The 22472-nt window shown below is 42.7% G+C and overlaps 1 protein-coding gene across 1 annotated transcript in view; it reads left to right on the plus strand.

The window, feature by feature from the left end:
* Nucleotides 1-22472, plus strand: part of LOC128572508 (zinc finger protein 493-like) — a 64300-nt gene that overhangs the window by 22111 nt on the left and 19717 nt on the right. Inside the window, 1 exon segment of the mRNA XM_053572547.1 lies at nucleotides 21191-21286. Within this exon segment, the coding sequence (XP_053428522.1) occupies nucleotides 21191-21286 (96 nt within the window).

Below are 22472 nucleotides of genomic sequence, written 5' to 3' on the forward strand. Positions count from 1 at the left end.
AGTTGTAATTCAGAGGCCCCAGGTTGGAGGTGAAAGGTGATTGAAGAAAAGGCTTTCACAAGGTGCATAAGGAACCAAACCAAATTAAAAAGTGACTGGGTGCGGTTATTCATTCACCTTATTTGGACTACCCAGGTGAATCTTCCCTGGTTTTGCAACCCGAGGAGAATTAGCAGTTTGTGTTTACTTAAGCCTAAATTTTGTTCCCTGCTTTGGTTGATGTTATGGTGCAGAAAATGATTCTTCCAAAAATTTTAGGTTAGGCATTCTGACTGTTTTCAAAAATGGAAAAACCTTTCCGAAATAAGCCTGAATATCAAGGTTTTTATAACTTAGTATGGCTTTCCTCACACTCAAGAGTAGGGATGGACTCACTAAAATGTCCTTATGCAACAAAACCTTCCTAATAAAATAAAAACAGTTGCTTTCTATTGCTTCCCTCTTATTGTCTTACCCAGTACAGTTGGAAAATCCAGTCATTCTTGGAGGATGATATTTTTTTCCTCAACAAAGTTTCTGCTTCTCAAGTTAATTCAGATTCCTAAAAGAATAATTTACAAGACACTTTATTTTCCCTGCTCCATTCATTTTCTAATCATTTTTGGCTTTCCTGAGAATGGTCTATATCTCCATGTCTTATTTTATGAAAAGGAATCTTTAAGCTTCTATCCCTCAGGGGGAGATTGGCCTAATCTGTCCATGATTTCCCCATACAGGGAATTACGTTAATGAATTTGCCTTTGTCTTTTGAATATGCCACTTATGTTAAAGAATAAAGGGGAAGGTTTTGCATTCAAGAGAAGTGTGGAAAAGCTGAGTTGTTCAGTTGTCCTGAAGTGGGGATGGGAAAAGATTCTCTCTAGGGCAAGATTAGAATATAAAGGTGCACATTTATTTGTTATTAGAGGGAAGAAAATGCGGAAGATGTGAGAAAGACAGATGAGAACAAGTCGTGAGTGAAGAGAAGATGGGAGATAAAAGTAGGGAGACAGCTGGGCATCTCAAAGAATGAAAGGAAGAGTGGCCAGGCTGAGGTACAGTGAGGGGGCAGAGGGGTAATTGCAGCTGAATTCACAAGGCATTGTGAATGTGAGGGCTGTGTTCTTTTTGCTCTAGGGAGTTTGAATACAGATGACTTCTAGGTGTTTCCAATCCTCTGACGTGAGAGTTCCTGAGGCATCATTCTACCTGGGCCATTTAGGCTTAAAGGGAACACATTCTAAAAGACAAAGGGAGCCAAGGAAATGTAAAACTGTACTGTAGGACTTTAGTCCACTGTAAAAAGAAACAATTTACATTTTCTTTTGGTTTGTTGGGTTCCTGGTTGGTTTGCCCAACCAGAAATTCACCAGGGGTGGGGGGTGCCATTGGCCAGAGAAAGGAAGCAGGCCGAAAGATTCCCCTACCCCCTCCCCATTCCTGCCCCCGCCCCCGAGTGATTCAGGAGTGATTTTTTTTTCTCACTCCTGGCTTTGGGATAGTACCCTGGCATCATAATTCACAGCAACTTCAAACTTTTGGTCTTGAGCCAACCTCTTGCCTTAGCCTTCAGAATAGCTGGGGCTACAGACCTGTGCCACAATGCCTGGCTAGTTTTTCTGTTTTTAGTAGAGACTGGATTATGTTCTTGCTCTGGCTGGTCTTGAACTCCTGAGCTCAAAGGAACCACCCACTTTGACCTCCGAGAGTGCTAGGATTACAGGAGTGAGCCACAGTGCCAGGTTTAGTTTGAGAAATTTTTGAAAATCTTATTGAAAAACTATGAGTTAAAATACACTTTGAGAATTGATAATGATGGTTTCATATATTGAATCTTTCCTTGTGTCATGGTTCACTTCTGCTATCGTAGCACTCTTAGGCAAGTTGATTGCTTGAGCTCAGTAGTTCCAGACAATCCTGAGAAAGAGTGACAACCTGTCTCCTCTAAAAATAAAAATATGAGTTTGGCCTTATGGTGGACACTAGTCGCAGCTGCTTAGGAAACTGAGGTAAAAAAAATCTCACGTGGGCGGCGCCTATGGTCAAGGGGTAGGGCGCTGGCTCCATATATCGAAGGTGGCAGGTTGAAACCCAGCCCCTGGCCTATAACTGCAAAAAAAAGAAATTTTTTTTCACATGCCCAAGTGTTTGAACTTGTTGTGAGCTAGTGTGCCCAGCACTCTAGCCTGGGGCAACAGAGTAAGACTCTTTCTCAAAAAAGAAGAAAAAAATTGAAATAATGGAAATATTCATTCAACTGCTTTATTTTTTTATTGTGAACTAAAGTAAAATCTTAAGTCTCTCTGATCAGTGACTGAGTATTTGGTCCCCCTCTTGGCAAAGAGGATTCCTAAAACTGAGTTGCTAGCCAGGAGGCAGGAAAAAGATTTGAGTCATCATGCCCCACTCCTTGAAGTCCTTTCTGACACATTAACAGGCCTAACCTAAGGGTATGCAAGAGGGCAGGTCCCCAATACACATAACAAACCAATGGTTTGTGTCAGGCCTTTTGTCTTCAATTAACTTACCTTGTATCTGAAGCATTCCTTATCACTGACTCCCAGTCTTTTAGACTGAGTCTTATCTTTTTCAGTCCATTGTCAGCTACAGAATCTTTAAACCCAGCTACAACCTGTAAGAACCCCCTTTAGGATGATTCAACTTCGGGGGTAAACCAAGATGTGTTTTTCAAGTATTGATTAATGACCTCACCTGTAATCCTTGTCTCTCTAACATGTGTAAAACCAAACCAACCCCACCGCCTCCAGTCCATTTGCCTTAGGTTTCTGGGGTGTGGCTACACTTCGTGGTCCTCCAATTTGGCTCAGAATAAACCTCCTTTAATATGAGGATACAAATGATTAGGTTCCAGTGTTTGTGTTTGTGTGGTCAAGTTCCTGTTGTAGATGTGCCCCTCACATTGCAGGTGTGCCATATACCCCTGCCTTGTGCCCCAGCTGAGCGCAAATCAATCCTCTGTATTTTTTTTTTATTATTTCACTGTAAAGACTAAACCTCTTACAATTAGCATTTTAAAATGAAGAGAATATCCAGAAAAAAATAAAGTCTAAAAGAAAAAAAGACTTTGCACAGTGCTGTGGTTCATGCATATAATCCCAGTACTTGGGAGGATGAGGCAGGTGGATTTCTTGAGCCCATGATTTCAAAACCAACCTGAGCAAGAACAAGGCCCCATCTCTAAAAAATAGCTGAGTGTTGTGGGGGTTGCCTATAGTCCCAGTTTCCTGGGAGGCTGAGGCAAGGGAATCATTTGGACCCAAGGGTTTGAGGTTGCTGTGAGATAAGATGCCATGGCACTCAACCAAAGGTAACCAAGTGAGACAGTGTCTCAAAAAAAGGCTTCTCACAGAAGCCCCCAGGTCACATCTATAAAGTCCTCCCCTTAGGGGCTCAGCTCTTAAGAAACTGTACAAACTTACTTCTTGGGACTGAGAGAGGATACCTGAGAAGGGTGAGGTCTAGGAGAACAGGTCTTCTCAAGGAGACCAAAAGGTTACACCTACGGGGTCCTCTACATGGTGACTCAGCTCTTGGGAATTTGTAAGGTTAAATTCCTGGAACTTGGAAATTTCCACTTCTGTGAAATACTGTAGTTCTGTGGTGGATGGAATAGCATCTCCTGCTTGATTCAGACTGGCCAGTGAAAAAGGTACCTATGGGTTAGAACTTTTGGATTGGGGAAAAAAGGGAAAAAACAAGCCAGTCAGAAGCACAGCCATTTGGAATTCTTCTATGCTGTAAGCTCCCAGCCGGTGAATATACCCTTCATTTTATAAACTTGGTGTTTGGATGCTGTTTCTCTCCCTTGGGCCTCGTCTTCCTGCAACAGGACATTGAAACCAATGCTTGCTTTTGCTTCTGTAAAAGCCCAGGGAAACTGAGCAATGAGAAAGGCACCCAAGGACAAAGAAAAGACAGAGGCAGTCGGAGAGCTTGGCCATTTTGGGACTTTAGTCCACTGTGACTGTGCCAGCTGAAATAAAGCCTTTCTTCCTTTAAACATGGAAGTTTGGGTGGATCATTCTATCACACCTTCTTTCCTACAACAATAAGTTTAAGGTGAAGTTTGGTTTTCTTACTTAGGAATGCAGTGCTCTCCATCCCTGTCAGCCTAATTGCCTCCTGAATATTTTAACACTCTACAGGGGAATAGTTTTCTCCCTACATTTTTCAAAACTACAGCAAACTGAGTCTACATCTACCACTGTGTTTCCTCAGCCTAACTCTTCTAGGTCTTGCATTAAATCCTAAATTTTTAGTTCCCATCTCATTTTTCTAACTACCAACTTCCCATCTAATTTGAATTATCAATTTTTATTTTTATTTTTATTTTTTTGCGGTTTTTGGCTGGGGCTGGGTTTGAAGCCACCACCTCTGGCTTATGGGGCCAGCGTCCTACTTCTTTGAGCCACAGGCGCTGCCCAATTGTAATTTTTTCTTCATTGTCCATGTCAAACAGATGCAGTATTTTTTGTTTGTGATTTCTTTTATAACAGTGGGTGATTGTTTCCAAAGTTTTGGTTTTTATGAATTTCTGGACATGTTTCATAATAAGCAGGCAATAATTCTGTGACACTTGGTGGTAGCAATCTTTGTGCTTTACTCCTTTTATCGTGCCTAGGGACACACTCCTTACCAGAAAGTCTTTCCATTGAGATTCCCCATTGGTAACTGTACAGGGTGATTCATCCTCGCTCCTTGTTTTCTCTCTGTCCTGAGCTTGGCACTTGTCTCAAGATGACTTTAACATCTATACTTTCTGGAATGTTCCAAAAATTCCAGACCCTGGGACATTTTCTCCCAGTGCACAGCCTGAAGTCACAGGTTTAGAGATAGAATCTGGCCAGGGTCCACAAGAAAGTGAGAAGACTGGTCCAGAGATTAAGGATAAGCTTTAGTTCAACAGAGCAGAATGGAGTCTGACCTGAAGTCATCCCCCTCACACAGCTTCAAGAGACTTTTATTAGTGTAGCTAAAATGTGGGAGGGGGTCACGAGAGGTGAGGGAAGTCATTGCTGCAGAATGAATGATGCTGTGTCCAAGAGTGATATTAGCATTACTGCCTTCCACACAAGCTGTTCATCTTCCATGGAGACCTTATCTCTAGAGCCAGCCAAGACCAAGGTAGGAGATTCTCCTACTTCCCAAGAACACCAGCCTTGAAGCATTGCAGGAGGGTGGAGAGAGGGTTGCAGGGACCATGCCATTTGGTGTCTGACCTGCTTTCTATCCTAGCTGTTCTCCCAGGATGATTATACTCTTGTCAGTGTCCTGAGGATTTATAGGAGTATGGGAAGGGGGCTGCTGTAATCATGCAGTTCAGTTTCTTGTCTGCTTTTATTGCAACCTGTCTCCCAAATAGCTGTGCTTTTCTCAGAGTCCTGAAGATTTCTTCCCTATAGCAAGTATGGATCTAGACCCCCTCAGGGGTATAAGTGAATGCCTTTCAGTTTGAGAGTCCTCTCATAGTACACCCTTCATGTAAACAGCTACCCGTTTGTAACTTTAATCTTTGTTATACCAGCCTCAATTTTCATTTCTGGGAGACATTACTGTTCAGCTCTTCAGACACTGGTATTCAGGGGAAAGTGCAAAACTTATTTCTGTTTCTGCCCTCTAAATTCTCAGATATTTCAAGGTAGGAAAACTATCCCAATGGATAAGGGTAACCCATCCCCCCAGCAAGGCAGTTTGAAACCTGCTACACAGTGCTGGGCCAGGTTGTTCATGCCTATAATCCTAGCACTCTGGGAGGAAGAGGTGGGTGGATTTCCTGAGCATCTGCATTTTGAGGCCACTCTGAATGAGAGCAAGACTCCCTTTCTACTGGGCAACGCCTGTGGCTCAGTTGGTAAGGCGCCGGCTCCATATACCAAGGTTGACGGGTTCAAAACCAGCCCCGGCCAAACTGCAACCAAAAAATAGCCGGGTGTTGTGGCGGGCGCCTATAATCCCAGCTACTCGGGAGGCTGAGGCAAGAGAATCGCTTAAGCCCAGGAGTTGGAGGTTGCTGTGAGCTGTGTGAGGCCACGGCACTCTACTGAGGGCCATAAAGTGAGACTCTGTCTCTACAAAAAAAAAAAAAAGAAAAAGAAAAACTACACAGGCATTGCGGTATAAATCTATGTCTTGTGAGCTACTCAGAAGACTTAGGCAAGAGGATCTCTGGAACCCAGGTGTTTGTGGTTGCCATGAGCTATGATGCCATGACACCATGCCCAGAGTGAAAGAGTGAGACTCTGTCTCAAGAAAAAAAGGAATACCCTGAACCCAGTAGGCACACTTCATGGTGCATTCAAAGCTACAGTGCAGTTTCTCCTGGGAGGGTGGCTATTGATCAATTCTGTGAAGAGAATGAGGGAAGCATGTGCCAAGATATAGGAAGACCTTCCTTGAAAGATGAGTGAGTGATCTCTGTATTCCAGTCACAATTGACACTCCCTGAAGTATTCGCCTTAAAAAGTTTTCTTTCTTTTTTCAGCTTCAATTTTTCATTAATTGTAAAATGTAATTTATCAACTGTCCCGACCCGCGGGACAGCAACGGGGGGCCGCAGGAACCACCTAAAGGAGAAAAACAAACAAGGGGTGCGAGAAAGGGAGACAAGACAGTTTTCTGATCAAGTCTCCAACTTTATTGAAAAAACTTGTGCCTTATAAGCATTACGGGGAAGGTGGGTGGGTCTTGTTGGGAGGTTCAGAGGAGTTGTTAACTGGGGATTGGCTAGAGTAAGTAAGATGGGGCATAAGGTGATTGGTTGGCTAGTTGCCAGGTAAAGTTACCGGGAAAAGGTAAAACTGTTTTTTACTTAAAAAGGAAGTAAGGCCAAGCTGTACCTTATATGGCTTCCGACATCTCCTCCCTTTTTGTTTTAAGGAGGTGGGCATTAACCGAGAGAGGGAGTAGTGACCTGGCTCCTCTCGTGGATTTCCCAGATCCACATTTGTTATTTGTGGTATCTTTTGGAGAGGAGAGGTAAGCGAAATTTTTGATACCAACCTCTATGCAAGCCAGGTTTGCTCTCAGAGAAAAATCAGAGGGGGTCTGATCCTTCATTTGACTTCTCCTTGGGATCGGGAGGTCGAAGGATTGTGGGACCTTCTCTTGCAATGCCTTGCTGTGCACTCAACTCAGTGCCCATACCCTTTTTTCCTTTTATTAGGAATGGGTAAGTGTACATACCCATTGATCTATACACTGCCCTCATTATGAGGGGAAGCCACGAGAGTCGGTTTCTTGGTCAGACAGAGCCAGGCGATGGTAGTGAATTTGAATTGGTTTTGCTAGGGCAGAGTCTATTTGTTGTTTAATGAAAGTGGTGACATTTTTGAATAGCCAGGGGCTGAAGGAAAGGACTAATAGAAAACCTAATAGGGGGCCTAGGAGTGGGAGGAGATAAGGAAGAAGTCCATTGAGTCCTGACCAAAGGGGGTTATCACGAAGTTCCTTTCTTCTTTCTTCGAGCTGGTCTTACAGGTTTTTTATCTTGTCTTGAACAATGCCTGACTTGTTGGCGTAGAAACAGCATTTTTCCTGTAAAGCCAAACAGATACCTCCCTGCTCTGCCGTGAGGAGATCTAAGCCTCTACGGTTTTGTAGGACTACTTCTGCTAGGGAGTCTATTTGATCTTGAAGATCGTGAATTGTTTCAGAAAGAGCTGAGACATCCTCTATTAGTTGATGAGACAGTTTGTGGTAGGAATGTATAGATATTCCTGTTCTGGTAACTCCTGTGGCTACTGCTGTAGTGATGCCTAGTCCTGCTATTAGTGGGATAAGTTGAATAGCTCTTTTAGAGCGTGGATGTCCAGCTATATAATCAAGACTGGGGAGAGGAACAGGTTGATCTCCTAGTATAATAGAGATATCAGGGAGTAGTTGGGCGGTTACGCAATAGCCTGTCCAGTTACCTGGTAGGGCCGTGTAGGCCAAATTTCCTCCGCATACAAAAACATGTCCTGGAGGGGGGCACCGGTGTGAGGTGATGTTAGAAATGGAGGAGCAGTTTGTGAAGGTGATGCTTCCTAAGTCTACATCATAATCATTGTTCTGGGGAGGTTTGTATATACAAGGGGTTTGTGTAAATTCTATAGGTTGGACTCTAAAAGGTAGACTGTCGCTACAGTTTAGATGTGAGTTGTTTAGATGTGAAGTGGAGGTGTTTGTTAGTAGGGCTAGGGGCATAGGTGTGCCAAGAGTTAGACATAGCCAGCAGTTTTCCGCGAGGGTTGGGTTGGAATTATTTAAAGCTTTGAAAGTGGCTTCTAAAATATCAGAGGTTTGGATGTTGAGATCTATGTCTCGAGATTTAGGTAAAGGTAAGGGGTGGTATTGTAGGGGAGTATATTTTTCTTTAATTATATTTTCAATTTGTTTTTGGACCGCATCTTCTCTTACCCTATCTGATGGCCCACCGCCATCAGATGTGTGAATTGGTGGTTTTAGTGGCCAGCAAACATTTTTGCCAATAGTGCCTAAGCAGGAGGCTTGGGCATATTTGGAGTGTCCCAGGTTATGAGTAGAATCAAGCTCACCTCCAAAGGAGCCAGAATAAGTTCTTTGTAAAATGGCTGTTAGATATGTGTTGCCGTTTGTGTGGGTGCACTGTTGGACACTATTGTAGCACATAGAGTGCATTTGATCAGTTATTTCGCACTCCGTGGGACAAGGTCCTGGTTCGTTTTGAACTGGGAGTATATTATTTTGGGTGCATTAACACACTGCCAGTTTTGTTTATGTCCTCCTCCTACCTGTGACGTGAAAGTTAAATAGGCGGTTTTGCCGCTGCAATCAACTTGGCTAGTATGGGAGGTGGGTATTATTGTAGTTGTTCCTCCCTTACAGTCACAAGGTGCCCCATATAGTTTTTGGAGTTTTAAGAGCGTTGTCGGGGCTGTTCGGGGGTTTAGGGGAAACTGGGGCGTTGTCAGGAATTTCTACGGTGACACAGGGGCAGGTGGAAGGAGGGTGAGAAGCCTCTTTAAGGACTTCTTCTCCTACCTTGATGACATCTCGAATGTCAGGATCTAGTGAATGAACTTTTAACATGTCGTGAATTAAATTCCAGTAGGAAAAGGCTGTAACTGGGACTTTGTCAGGACCAAAGGTGTGGTAAAAGTCCTGCAAGGCATCTCCTACTCATTCCCAGCATTTTTGGCTGATTGTTCCCTCTAAAGGGAACCAGGGGCAGGTTTCATGAATAAAATTAAAAAATTCTTTAAGGTCCTTTCTTTTAACCCTTACTCCTCGCACTCTGAGTGATCCCTTGATCCCCGTCAAGGAACATTTCATGTGTACTAAGCGAATTCCCCATTATGTTGGCTGGATGGCTCTCTCAGGATCTCGGTTCACGCAAGTCTCCAGTCGACTCGGAACTTAAGTTTCTCTGTGACCACTCTCCCTGTGCCTTATGATCTCTGCTCGCGTGTCATAGGTCGGCAGGTATAATCCGCCTGCTCGGACCCTCTCAGGCAGGACAGCTGCCTACCGCCCTCAGGCTTAGCCTTTGGGAGGCAGCGTCCCTGGGAGTGCCCTTGAGGTGGATGACCGTGTAAGACGTAGCAAGCTCAGAGTTTGTTAGAGAGTGTTAGGCAGAAAAACTAGTCCAAGTGTTTTGGAGTTCTCACTGCCGAAACGGGTACCTCTCGTCCTTCCCCGCTTTGGCCCTGTGAGCTTGGTAAGTGAATTAGATCCGGGAGATCCAATAATAACAGCCAAGACAAAGGGGTGAAATGTTTGAAATCTTGTAAGTTATCGTTTGCCTACCTTCTCTTCTGATCCGTCTCACGGCGGGTGAACCGAGGCGATCTGAATGGGGAGTGCACGCGGGTCCTCGCTGCAGCTCCGAAGGGTGCCCGGCCGGGGCTTCTGTAGGCAGGCGTTCTCCTCCAGGGGGTCCCTATCACCCCTCGTTGGGCGCCAGGATGTCCCGACCCGCGGGACAGCAACGGGGGGCCGCAGGAACCACCTAAAGGAGAAAAACAAACAAGGAGTGCGAGAAAGGGAGACAAGACAGTTTTCTGATCAAGTCTCCAACTTTATTGAAAAAACTTGGGCGGCACCTGTGGCTCAGTGAGCAGGGCGCCGGCTCCATATACCGAGGGTGGCGGGTTCAAACCCAGCCCCGGCCAAACTGCAACAAAAAAATAGCCGGGCATTGTGGCGGGCGCCTGTAGTCCCAGCTACTCGGGAGGCTGAGGCAGGAGAATCGTGTAAGCCCAGGAGTTGGAGGTTGCTGTGTGCTGTGTGAGGCCACGGCACTCTACTGAGGGCAATAAAGTGAAACTCTGTCTCTACAAAAAAAGAAAAAACTTGTGCCTTATAAGCATTACGGGGAAGGTGGGTGGGTCTTGTTGGGAGGTTCAGAGGAGTTGTTAACTGGGGATTGGCTAGAGTAAGTAAGATGGGGCATAAGGTGATTGGTTGGCTAGTTGCCAGGTAAAGTTACCGGGAAAAGGTAAAACTGTTTTTTACTTAAAAAGGAAGTAAGGCCAAGCTGTACCTTATATGGCTTCCGACAATCAACGGAACATAAAGAATTAAAAGATTCCCCTGATGAGGCAAGACAGAAGTGGAGTTCAGAAAAGGGAATGAAATAGCTAGTCGCCTATTAGTTCATAAAAAGGAAATCACTTTTGCTTTCTTCCTTAGTGAGTTTGTAAGGTTCTGCAATCTCTTATTGTTTGAGGATGATTTCCAATTATAACTCAGAGCTTAAGTTTGCAATGATACCAGGAAGAAGAAAGTGACAAAGTGTGGATTGCTTTATGACTCCATAAAAATGAATACATTTCCACATGAAAATGTGGTAGATCGATTGGTAAATTATAAATATTCAGGGTGGCGCCTGTGGCTCATTGGGATAGGGGGCCAGTCCCATATGCTGGAGGTGGTGGGTTCAAACCCAGCCTCGGCCAAAAATCACAAAAAATAAAAATAATAATAATAATAATAATAATAAATATTCACAAAACATCAGTTCCTCTCTTAGACAGAGTGGAGAACCTGTAACAGTTAACACTCTGTTCTGTTTTCTGTCATCTGGAGAGTGAAGCTTAATGTTAAGTACTATGGAAGGGGACTTGCAAACTTCCAGAAGTGTACTCAGATGATTGGTTCCTAAATGATTTTTTTCATGGACTGAATAGTTAAGTGGCATCATTATTGTCTGCAAAAATAGATAATTTTGCTGTTTGTGCTGACATAAGTAATGTATAGTATAATTAAACTTTAAAAGTGCATTATAATTTTCATTTATACTATAGACATCAACACTGAGTTTGCAGGATTTTGGTGGTTTTTTAAACACTTAAGGTTGTCTTATTCAAGAGTTAATGAACAACCTTGTCTGGGGACAAAGGTCTGAATCCAGGGACTAAGACAATGTCAATCTTGGTTGTGGAAATGGTTGTCATTGAGGACTTAGGATGTCTCCCTTGCAGGGTCACAGCCTCTTCCCACCAGCCATGGGAGGAGCCCTTTGTATGTACTGAGAGGAGCTGAAGAGCCCTGGACAGCTGGGGACCCAAAGGCAGATGTGGTTGATGACAGTGTGGAGTGATGCGGTGCCCTTCCTGAAGGTTTAGCTGGTTTGCTCTGGGGCTGTTTCTAGGCATTATTTAATAGTAGAAATTTGAAATTACATTTTTTTTTCAGACAGATTCTTACTTTGTCACACTTGGTAGAATACTGTGGCCTCATAGCTGAAAGCAACCTCAAACTCTTGGGCTCCAGTGATTCTCTTACTTCAGCCTCTGTTGTAGCTGTGACTACAGGCGCCTGCCACAACGCCTGGCTATTTTTGTTGTTGTTGTTTCAAAGGCCCAGGGTGGCTTCGAATTCACCAGCGTCAGAGCATGTGGCTGGTGCCCTAACCACTGATCTATGGCCACCCAGGCTGAAATTACATCTTATTGTCCATTAAAATAAATCCTTCCTTATTGTAAAGAAGTATTGCTTGGGGAAAGCTCCAACTATAAGATCTGGAAGCATCAGACTGAACAGGTTTCTTTCATAGAGAAGAACAAACAAGTTTTGAAAAAAAGTGGGAGATGAGGGCAGAATAAAGGATGAAGAAATCATCTGCTAGGTCAGGAAATTTTTCTCCTTGAAGTCAGCCTGTTCATGGTTGGGACCTAAATAGTGGTTAGATGTTAAAGTCTGAATTGGCCAAACTTCAGGAGCTGGGAGAAGGAGAGAAACTTAATGAAAGAGTATTTTGTTTAGACTGCTGAAGACGTAACTGTTCAGCTCAGGTTATGAGCAAAAAAATAGGAATTTTCAGTGTCCTTTGCCTGGTCTGTCATAGGTAAAATAAAGATAATCATGTTATAATGGGAAGGGTTGATTTTTTGCAGTGAGTTGCTCTTGAGAACATATAGGGTGGGGAAGTTTTTTCTGTTTTTTGAGATAGACCCTCATTCTGTTGCCCTGAGGTACTGTGGCCCCATTGCACACAAGTTATCCTCTTGAATTAGCGTCCCAATTAAGTGACACCCACCACAATGCGTGGCTACTTTTGATAATAGAAATGGGGTCTCACTCTTGGTCTGATTGGTCTTAAACTCTGTAGCTCAAGTAATCCACTCCCCTTAGCCTCCAGTAGTGCTAGGATTACAGGCCTTAGCAATAAGGTCTGGCTAGGATGTGGAATTTCTTTAATTACAACTACTTCCCAGGATGAATTACAAACCCCATCATCTCCCAGCACTTTCCTTTGCCCTATACGTGTCTTTTCATATAGCCTTTATTATTATTATTTTTTTAACTAGAGTCTTACTTTGTCACCCTTGGTAGAGGCAACCTCAAACTCTTGGGCTCAAGTGATTTTATTGCCTAAGACTCCCAAGTAGCTCAGAGTACAGGTGCTCACCACAAGGCCTGGCTATATTTTTTAGAGACAGGGTTTTTCTCTTGCTCAGTCTGGTCTCGAACCTGCGAGCTCAAGGCAATCTACCCACCCTCGCCTCTCAGAGTGGTAGGATTACAGGCATGAGGCACTGCACCCAGCCTTCATGTAGATTTTTATGAGAGGTCTACTTTATATAAAATGGGTGAATGCAATGAATGTGGCTTCCTGACTTCTGTGAGCACTGTTATCACATTATTAAACTTGTGGATGGGGTTATGGGAGCCCCTGATTCACAAGTAGTTGTGCAAAGTTATCGAACGGCCTCCAGTCTAGCCACTGTCATCTGACGTGTAACCAGTGTGGTGGGGCCAAGACCCAAACTTGTGAGATATATGTTAACTCTGGGTGGTGTCAAAATTGAATTTTGCAGGTACAATTCTTATTGGAATATTTGTTGTTATTCAGCAAACTGTGTGCATTTTCTGTCACAAGTGTTTTTAAAGAAAGACATCTGGCTGGAGATAGATTGCAACTGTCACAGGAAGGGAGAGTGTGTTCTCTGGCACACAGACTTTCACACTAGAAAATGTGTAGTTATTCCCCTTCTCCTCCTGGTGTCAGTGGATACTGTGGGTTTAAAGGAGAGAATCTCTGAGCTCAGATTTCTTCTGCCCATCCAGCTGCATCCAGGTAATTCTCACCCTTTTATGCACCTGCACACTAGACAGCGGTGTGCTCATCCCCCTCCCAGGCAGGGCTCCACCCTCTGGAATCCAGCCCACAGTTCCTCTACTCCTCAAGCAGTCTCTAGTTCCCCACACCAGTGCCCAGCAGACTCCTGGGTTATTCCCTGAATCTGACCTTGAAAATGTATCAGCAACATGGCCCTTCCTCAGCCATGTTGCTCGCCCTGGCAATGATAAATAATTTTATCTGCCTGCATAGAACAGAAAAAAAGCCTGCCTATGTCCCAGCCTGGGCAGTTACACCTAGCACTGGTACACCAAAGAAATGACAGAGGCAAAAATAGAAATCAAGGGTCCTTTTGTTAAGACAAAGTTTGTAGACATTCCTGGAAAAAAAAAATACACAAATCACAGATGGATCTTTGATTGTTGTTAAGGGGCATTTGGGAACTGTGGCACTTAAACATGACAAGGCATACAGAGGGAAAAAGACCTGAAGCTATGGGTACTGAGGGAAAATGGTTATATTCTTGTGAAGCTTAGAAAAATTACAGTTTACATAGGATATGGTGAATGTCTGAACAGAAAAAGAGAGTGAAGGAAGAATCAGTTAAGTAGATGTCCTTGGATATGTCCAACAAGAATTCATCTTGTCTCTGTCATACACTTTGGAAGATAAACTTACAAAAAACAGTATTAGTATGGAGTGAAGCAGACTTTTAGCCTGCAGAGCCAAAGGTACAATTACATGATTTTCCTTATGGGATCCCAGCAAGGAATTCCATTCCCTGAGGTTCTGGATGATACATGTTGTTAGTACCAACTATTCTTATTTAAAAAAAAAAAAAAAAAAAGGCCTTAAATGAAGGAGGCACCTGTGGCTCAGTGTGTAGGGTGCCGGCCCCATATACCAAGGGTGGTGGGTTCAAACCCGGCCCTGGCCAAACTGCAACAAAAAATAGCTAGTCATTGTGGTGGGCACATGTAGTCCAGCTACTTGGGGGTCTGAGGCAAGAGAATTGCCTAAGCCCTGGAGGTTGCTGTGAGCTGTGACGCCACGGTACTCTACCAAGGACAAAAAAGTGAGACTCTGTCTCTTAAAAAAAAAAAAAGGTCTTAAATGACTCACCCTCTGGACTTGACCTCTGCTTTTGCATAAGGATTTGATCCTGGGCGGCGCCTGTGGCTCAGTCGGTAAGGCGCTGGCCCCATATGCCGAGGGTGGCGGGTTCAAACCCCGGCCAAACTGCAACCAAAAAATAGCCGGGCATTGTGGCGGGCGCCTGTAGTCCCAGCTACTCGGGAGGCTGAGGCAAGAGAATCGCTTAAGCCCAGGAGTTGGAGGTTGCTGTGAGCTGCGTGAGGCCACGGCACTCTACCGAGGGCCATAAAGTGAGACTCTGTCTCTACAAAAAAAAAATAAATAAATAAAAAACAAAAAAAGATTTGATCCTAAGATTTTTAGTTTCTTTTACCAGCCAGTGGCTCAACCAATACTTGTACAATCTCTACACTGCCCCTCTCATGGGTTCTTGATAGCTCGTGTCTTCTGATTATTTTCATTCCATAAACTCCTTTTCATGCCAACTGTGGTGGCGTCAATGTCTCCTGAAATTATGTCCATGAGTTCAAGGAAGTGGCCCTTAACCTGTCTGTTGTAAGAGCAAAAGGAAATTCAAAATATCAGACTAATAACCCAATTCGAATAGAAAGATTTTGCTATTTTCCCTTTTCTTATAATTTTAATTTAGAAAATTTTGTATGTAAGCGTTTTTTTCTGCCTTTGAAATATAAGTACATGATTTTACCAGATAAATAATCTTCTTACCTCCTTTTCAAATTCAGGTCTTTCTCTCATTGCTTAGAAATATAAATAGCCCAAGAGATTGTGAACATTTGTCAGAGTTCCTGTTGTGCTGCAGGACCTCCTGTTAGTGTGCCCCTGGCTCCTTGTTTGAAAGGATCTTCCATCATGTAGACAAGTAAAAATTTGTCTGTCCTTTGAATATAGTACAGTACAAACACAAAAGGCCTTTCCAATTGTAAGGTGAATTTAGGGTGAGCTATATATAACCAATGGTGCTGTCAAGTATATTCAGTGAGGACTAATTATGGTGACTTCGTTGATCTTTACAATCTCTGAGATGAACATCACACTTTGTTTTCATTCTGTAATGTGGCAGTTCTTTTTCTGTCTAACATTTTGAAGGCTATTTTGGAGTTGGAAAGAATTTTCTTTGTAATCGTGAAGTATTTTTACACACCATCAGAGTTACCAGATATGATATAAACACAGAAGAGTCCCATGGAGTGTTACTCTAGGGGGCACTTTTCATCACAGCCTACCTGTCACTGCACACAATTGTACAATAAAGTGCATGGTGTCCCAAATAATGAAGCCACAATGGTCCATCTGCCTTTTTTTCAATATCTATTCTTGGGAAGTTGTAACACAGTGTTACAAAAAGTGCCCCTACAGTCACAAAACATAGAGAAAATGCAAAATTATAACTCTATGTTATATCTTTATTTACAAAATAGTTGTTAAAAAAATGTCACAAAATGGGCTGGGTGTGGTGGCTCATACCTGTAATTTTAGCACTCTGGGAGGCGGAGGTGTATGGATTGCTTGAGCTCATGAGTTTGAGACCAGCCTGAACAAAAAAATGAGATCTTACTTCTACTAAAAATATAAAAACTGAGGCAAGAGAATTGCTTAAGCCAAAGTTGCAGGTTGCCATGAGCTCTGATGCCACTGTACTCTATCCAGGGCAACAGCTTGAGTCTCTGTCTTAAAAATTTCACAAAACATTTACAAAGTATTCTGTATGGCTTGACCACCTCTTTGCAAAATTGCTATTATTAGACTTGCAACTGATCCAGAGAATATGAGGCTAGAAACTCAAGCTGGATCACAAATGTTCATTGAGTACACTTAAGAATTTCCACTTCCCAAGTTTTCCTTTTCCCTACTTCCTATGTATGTATACAGGGCCCTAGCTGTATCCACATGTGACCAAGACTAAAATTTACAGTTTTCAATTTTTAACTCAGGTTTTTATTTGGTTACTTCTTCCTTCGGTCGTCTCTAGACACTTTAAAGCATGGGCATAGAATGCTATGTTTCACGATTGTGGTGGGTGGTCTTTCCTGGAAAAAGAGGATTTGTGTTATTACAAAAGTGTTGGCAAAATAAGTACATAAATAAATGCTGTTGGCCGGCGAAGTAGCTCGCACCTGTAATGCTCACACTCTAGAGGCTGAAGGCGGTGGATTGCTTGAGGTCAGAAATTCAAGACCAACCTCAGCAAGAACCAGACCTTGTCTGTGGCCTCTGTAGTCCCAACTACTCAGGAGACTGAGACAAGAAGATAGTTTGAGCGTAGGAGTTGGAGGTTGCTATGGTGGCATTCACTCTACGAAGGGTGACAAAGTGAGACTCTGTCTCAAAATAATTAAATAAATGAAAGTATTGAGCAGAAGGCACTCTATCCTGTGTTTACTTTCTCCAGCTGAGTGTTACTGTAGTCTGGGAGAAGTAACACCAGCAAATATGTGAAATTGTCAAAGAAGCCACTTCATACACCCACTTAAAACCAGGAAAATTTGAGGCAAACCCAAGGTTTACAAATCATTTCCAAAGCCAAACTCAACATACAAGAGTTGTTTCAAGAAAATGCAGTTGATTCGAGAGCAACATGGGAAGATGGCTGAATAATGTTGGAAAGACCACCTCATGTTCCTCAGCTGACCAAAAGGTGGTAAAAGGGGAAAGGAGCTTGGGAATTTTTGTGCAGGAGCTTTCTACGTGTAGGTCCCCCTGGCTTGTTGCAAACGTTACTTGCCATCTGGCAGTCTGCAGGACAATGACAGAAATGGAGGTTAACTACTCAGCTTTTTTTCCACGGGGAGTTCTTCAGTCTTGGTTCTATGATTAATTGCTAAACACTCATCCTGAAATTCTTAAACAAGGACATAAATAGCCATTGTAAAAAAAAAAAAAAGTGAGTATTTGCTTCAAGATAGAGTAATTGCTTCTCGTGCAGGATCACATACTTAGAAGGGCCCAGAATAGTGAATGCCTTGTTTGCTTAGTAAAGTCTGGGAGGCGATGCTTTCCTGAGTGGTTCTCAGCCCAGGCTTCCATGTAGGAGTCCATGGCCAGTTTGAAGAAATGCCTTCATCTGTGATTCCACCTTCCCACAAATTCTATTAGTCTGGATTGTGTCATCCACATGGTTTTAATTATTACCCCCATGTGATGTTAAAGTTAGGCCAGTGTCAAGCATGAGAGTTTTAAAATCTGTTGAGCCTTTTTTCCCAAAGGGAGGTCACAGGGCCTACCCTGCTTGTGCTTCATGGGGACAGGACAGCACCACCAACATTCCATTGTCATGGCTGAAATTGGTAGCAGGGGAGGGCACCTGAGGGCAAGAAATATGAAAGTTACACTTTGGTCTTTACGTGAAAGCTCCTTTTTCCTGATTGTCTCCTGTAATAAATGTATATATTTCTTTTGCTTCAAGTTTTCTCAGCCTGTGGATGTGGTGGGAGCAGGTGAAGGCGTTGTGCTATATGCCGTTAAAGCCATATTATCAATATGCAGGTGGAGTATATATCCGGGTAATCTCACCTGAGAAGGAAATCAAGGGCATGTAGGTAAAGAGAAAGAACTAGTTGCTTCTCAGCTAAATGTGTCCTAACACAGGGTTGTGACTGCCTTTTCTCCTGAAATATCCCGTGTTTCGAAGTTGAAAATCTTCTTCTCTACTTGTGATGTTCCTGCCTGATGAGCCTGTTTCAAATACTCTTATTGCCCTTTTCTTGTAATAGTGAAGAGGCTCTGAGAAATCCTCCTCCCCTACGTATACAGCAGTGTCCTTTCTCCATTCTCTCCATCCAAATTCCCATAAGCACTGGAGAATTTTCATCACAAATTTATGTTTATAAAAAAATTATGTTCTTCACCAACAGTAATAAAAAAAAATTATGTTCTGTAATTTTGCAAATGTTCCCTTGTGCTTATTTTAAATGGAAATAAGTGGATCCTCATATTACCCGGTGTGGATGATGTTGGGTCATTGGATATTAGCAAAGCATGGGACTATGTACTGTTCAGTTTCAGTCCAGAAGCCCCCTCAGTGCTGTGTAAAATAAGGTGACACACGTGCAGTTTTACAGAAGATGGCATGAACGGCCTAAAGTAACTCAAAATTCTCAAAATCAGAAGTATTATAAAAGCCTTGCTTTCTAGGATGGTAAAGAAGAGTTTTTAAAGATAGCATTAGAGATTAGAAGAGAGGGCAGATATCTGTACCTTCAACATTTTTTCATTTGAGACAGAATCTCAAGCTGTCACCCTGGGTAGTGTGCCTTGGTGTCACAGCTGAGACCAAACTCCAAGAAGCTGGGACAGCAGTCCCCCAAGTAGCTGGGACTGCAGGCGCCTACCACAACGCACAGCTATTTTTTGGTTGTAGTTGTCTTTGTTGTTCAACAGGCCTGGGCTGGATTTGAACCCACCAACTTCACTGTGTGAGGCCAGCGCTCTTGCCACTGAGCTACAGGCACCAAGCCTGTACTTTCAACTTTGAAAAAAAAAATTTTAAGAAGTTTTTATCAGAATATGATTACATACTTTGTGGAGAGTATCAACTCATATGTACCTTCTGAGATTCTCTTTTTATACCTTGTTTGGAAAATAAAGGCTGTGGTATATGTACACAATGGAGTATTATGCAGCCTTAAAGAAAGATGGCGACTTTACCCCTTTCATGTTTACATGGAAGGAGCTGGAACATATTCTTCTTAGTAAAGTATCTCAAGAATGGAAGAAAAAGTACCCAATGTACTCAGCCCTACTATGAAACTAATTTGGGGCTCTCACATGAAAGCTATAACCCAGTTGCAACCTAACAATAGGGGGAAATGGAAAAGGGAGGAGGGGTGGGTAGAGGGAGGGGGATCGGTGTGATCATACCTGTAGTGTATCTTACAGGGGTATTTGCAAAACTTGGTAAATGTAGAATGTAAATGTTTTGGCACAGTAACTGAGATAACGCCGGAAAGGCTATGTTAACCATTGTGATAAAAATGTGTCAAATGGTCTATGAAGCGAGTGTATGATGCCCCATGATCATATCAATGTATACAGTTATGAGTCAAAAAAAAAAGTGAGCAGAGGCTGCCCCCCTTAGATAGACTTGGGGACCCCCTGCCTACAATCTGAAAAAAAAATAAATAAAAATAAAGGCTCTAATGGTTGTTCATTGGGTCCACATTCAACTGGAATAAATCCAGTCTCATGTGTGATAAAATATTATCATGGGACAGAAATATCGGCCTCCCTGTTGAGCTTTTTGGAAATTCAAAAATGAAGCTTCACCCAATATCTGCTGAATAAAAAACTACATTTCAGGCTTGGCGCCCACAGCAGAGTGGTTACTCGCCAGCCACATGCACCAAGGCTGGCTTGTTCCAGCCCCACCCAGGCCATCTAAACAACAGTGAAAACTACTAGAAGAAAATAGCTGGGCATTGTAGTGGGTGCCTGGAGTCCCAGCTACTTGGGAAGCTGAGGCAAGAGAATACCTGAAGCCCAGGAGGTGTGAGCTGTGACACCATTGCACTCTACCAAGGGCGATATAGGGAGACTGTGTCTCAAAAAAAAAAATTCATTTGACAAGATCTCCAGTTCATGCTTGCACACGTTAAAATCTTAGGGTTTCCATATACTTCACCATGATATTTTCACATAAGGAATACACACAGGTTATAGTGTATGATGTAAGCAGGCACAAGAATCCACATGCCTGTATTGGTGGCCTGATTTTTGCATTGTAAAGCCAAAAAGCACAGTATCTACACTGGGGTTGTGGATGTTATCCCATCATCTTTCCTCAGTGTTAGAGAGCACATGAGGGACTATCTCTCTGCTCTATTTATCACATAATACCATTCAGTCATGTAAGTCAAAAAAGTTCTCACCCACTTATTTATGTAAAAATGAAATTAAATCTTCCCATGGTGTCATGATAAATATTGTTTTTAAGTTTTTTATTTTTATTTTTTCAGGAATTGTTGACATTCAGAGATGTGTCTATAGAATTCTCTATGGATGAGTGGGACTGCCTGGACCCTGCTCAGCAGAATTTGTATCGGGATGTCATGTTAGAGACCTACAGACACCTGGTCTTCCTTGGTGAGGATAACTTACATACACATGTCTTAACTGTACACTAAGTATTTCATATTGTTTCTCTGTAGGTGGGTTTTGTGGAGATTCTTCTTTGACTGCATTAGTTTCAGATTGTTATTTCTAAGGAAAACATAACTTCTTGGTATAGAAAAGAAAATATTTCAGATGTTATCTTGGCTCCCTACATTGATGGTAATTTAAAAAATGTAGAGGCTTAGAATTGTTGCCCATCCCTTTAAGGCTAGTTTCTAGCACCAATTTTTATTTCCATACTACTGGGTAGTGGAGCATTTTTAATGCTTTTAAAATATTCTAAATTTTCTGTGAGAAACCTCTATTTTTAGATTATTCTTTTAGGTTCTCTAAAATGTTGTGTTCTCTACTCTACGAAGATACTAGATTGTTAACTGGTGAAGCCCAGTAGTGTCATGTTATCTTTTTTCTCTAATGAAACAGGGCTTGCCGTCTCTAAGCCAGAGCTCATCACCTGTCTGGAGCAAAGGAAAGAACCCTGGAATGTGAAGACTCACCAGACAGTGGTCAAGCACCCAGGTAGGTCGGAGTGAATGAAGCAGAGAACACTGGTCAGAGGTCCAAAGTTGAAGGTGGAAACCAGACAATGCAACGTGATTAGGGAAGCTCAGCTTATTTGGAAACGATTTCTGGGAAGCCAGGATTTCTTTCTCTTGTTCCATGAGGCACCTCCGTTCTTGTTTTCATTTCTTATGTTTATTTTCTCATTGAGACAAGGGCTCACTGTGTTGCCATCAGACCAGCGTGCCATGGCATCAGCATAGCACAGAGCAATCTTAACCATCTTGGTTCAAGTGATTTTTCAGTCTCAGCCTCTCAAGTAGCTGGGAGTACAGGTTTCTCCACAAGGCCAGGCTAGTATTTTTACTGTTTTTTAGTAGAATCAGAGTCTTGCTCTTGCTCAAACTCACAAACTCAAGCAATCCTCTTACCTTGGCCTCTCAGGTGCTAGGTTTATGTGTGTGAGCCACCATGCTTGCCCCTATTCTTTTTTAATTTTAATTTTCAATTAATTTATTTAAATTTAAATTTTTTTTTTTTTTTTTTTTGTAGAGACAGAGTCTCACTGTACCGCCCTCGGGTAGAGTGCCGTGGCATCACACGGCTCACAGCAACCTCTAACTCTTGGGCTTACGCGATTCTCTTGCCTCAGCCTCCCGAGCAGCTGGGACTACAGGCGCCCGCCACAACGCCCGGCTATTAATTTTTTTTTTTAATTTGTTTGAAACACAGTCTGACTTTGTCACCCTGGGTAGAGTTTCATGGTGTCATAGTCACAACAACCTCAAACTTTCAGGTTCAAAGAATCCTCTTGCTTCAGCCTCCCAAGTAGCTGGGACTACAGGTGCTTGCTATAATGACCGGCTAGTTTTTCTTTTTAAGAGACATAGTCTTGCTGTTGCTTGGACTGGACTCCTGCTGGTTAAGTTCAAACAATCCACCTGCCTTGCCCTTCCAGAGTGCTAGAATTATAGCTGCCTGGCCTTTTCTTTTAAATGTTTAGAAGGAGTTTAGTTTTCAGTGATGTTCTTTCTAGCTTACAGTGAGAAGAAAGAACTTTCTGTGGCTTATCCAGGGCTACAAAATCTGACTGCTATTTGATTGATTTTCAGAGAATAAAAATATTTGTGTATTTTTTGAGAATCTCTGAAACATTTTGAAGAATTTTTTCTTTAAGGACGGTGCCTATAGCTCAAGCAGCTAA

The sequence above is a fragment of the Nycticebus coucang genome, chromosome 20 (assembly GCF_027406575.1).
Source record: "Nycticebus coucang isolate mNycCou1 chromosome 20, mNycCou1.pri, whole genome shotgun sequence".
Lineage (NCBI taxonomy): Eukaryota > Metazoa > Chordata > Mammalia > Primates > Lorisidae > Nycticebus > Nycticebus coucang.